Source organism: Poecilia formosa, unplaced genomic scaffold (assembly GCF_000485575.1).
Source record: "Poecilia formosa unplaced genomic scaffold, Poecilia_formosa-5.1.2 Scaffold649, whole genome shotgun sequence".
NCBI lineage: Eukaryota > Metazoa > Chordata > Actinopteri > Cyprinodontiformes > Poeciliidae > Poecilia > Poecilia formosa.
Window position 1 is genome coordinate 87,306 of NW_006800588.1, and position 1,434 is coordinate 88,739.

Consider the following 1,434-nt stretch of genomic DNA (forward strand, 5'->3'; position numbering starts at 1 on the left):
CAACTGAGTCTGACTTTGAAACCATCGGCTCTTTGTGTCTGAGCTTTTATTCAACACAGGAAGGAGGAAACTCTGTAAATCGGCTTCAGAAGGTGAGAATCCTGATTTAACAGGAACAGAAATATTTAACTGTTTATGATTTTATAAAATCTTTATTTTAAATGGTGAATTGAGTGAAGATTTTTTTTTATTGAATGACTGGAGGAACGTAGAGCTCTTCTAATAGATTAGCAGTTTGTTTCATGTTATTGTTGCTTATTTAATTATATTAAAAGTCGATAAATATTAAGCTCAAAGTAGAATCTCTGGTATTTTTTCAAATGTTTACTCACCTAGTCATGGTTCTGTCACTCCAGGAAATGAAATAATTTGACTTCATGTTTAGATGTGAGAAATAAATGAAGGTCAAATCAGTTGAGGCAAAGAACAGAAGGAAAGGAAACATTTTTCTTTGGAAATAAAGTTCATCTAAAATGTTTACACACTCCTGCTTCATGTTTTAACTGAGGATTGTGTTTCTGTCGTTTGTACAAAAAGTTTCTGCAAATAAAGTTTGACTGATGGTCACTACAGACTGAATGTTTCAGTTTGTTACCAAATAGGAATGATAAATATCTGTGTGTCGTCACCCAGTGGCGCAACTACACCTTATTCAGGTGGATGCAAAAACATAAATCGGTTTTTGCAACCTTCCCTCTCCCCCAAAGGAAGGTTGAAGGAGCGTGGAAAACATGCGCTCGCTCTGAATGAACTCTGGTTCCTCAGAGCTGTTGATCAGGCCTCCTCCCTCTGGCAGCTCCAGCTTTTATATTTTATTTTCAATGTAGAAGATTCAGACTTGTTGGAAAACTTGATATTAAAAGTTTTATTCAAAATATTCCTCTGTTACAATGTTAATATTGTACTTTGTATAAAGTTCATTAGCAAGTCTTATTTTATGAAGTGCAAAAATTAATAACCAATTCAGCATATTAATTGTAAAACTATGTAGAATTAAAGAGAAAGAGACTCTGAATGTTTTCCTTCTCAATGTTTCACCTTGTCTTTGTTAACATTAGCGCCACCTGCTGGTTCTTTATGACCATTAAAACATTTTGCTTGGAATCAACATTAATTTTTGTTAATTTGACGCATTTTAACTAACTTTCTCTTTACTTTTATTACAGTGAAACAAGATGAACCTCTCCAATGACTCCATTTCTCCAGCCTATGAATATTATGATACCTACATTGATTATGAACCGTGTTCTTCCAGTGACAACAGTGTGAACGTTGTGGTTGGTCCTTACATTCACTCCATCATCTGCATCCTGGGCTTGGTGGGGAACAGCCTGGTCATCCTCACCTATGCCCTCTACAAGAGAACCAAATCCATGACTGACGTCTACCTGCTCAATGTGGCCATCGCTGACCTGCTGTTCGTGCTGGCTCTAC

The 1,434-nt window shown here is 36.2% G+C and overlaps 1 protein-coding gene across 1 annotated transcript in view; it reads left to right on the forward strand.

Annotated features, from left to right (window-relative positions):
- LOC103130580 (C-C chemokine receptor type 6-like) overlaps positions 1–1,434 on the forward strand; it is a 2,306-nt gene continuing 872 nt past the window's right edge. The window contains exons 1-2 of the mRNA XM_016666023.1: positions 1–92; positions 1,167–1,427. Of these exons, the coding sequence (XP_016521509.1) occupies positions 1,176–1,427 (252 nt within the window). The 5' untranslated portion in view covers positions 1–92; positions 1,167–1,175. The remainder of the gene's footprint in view (positions 93–1,166; positions 1,428–1,434) is intronic.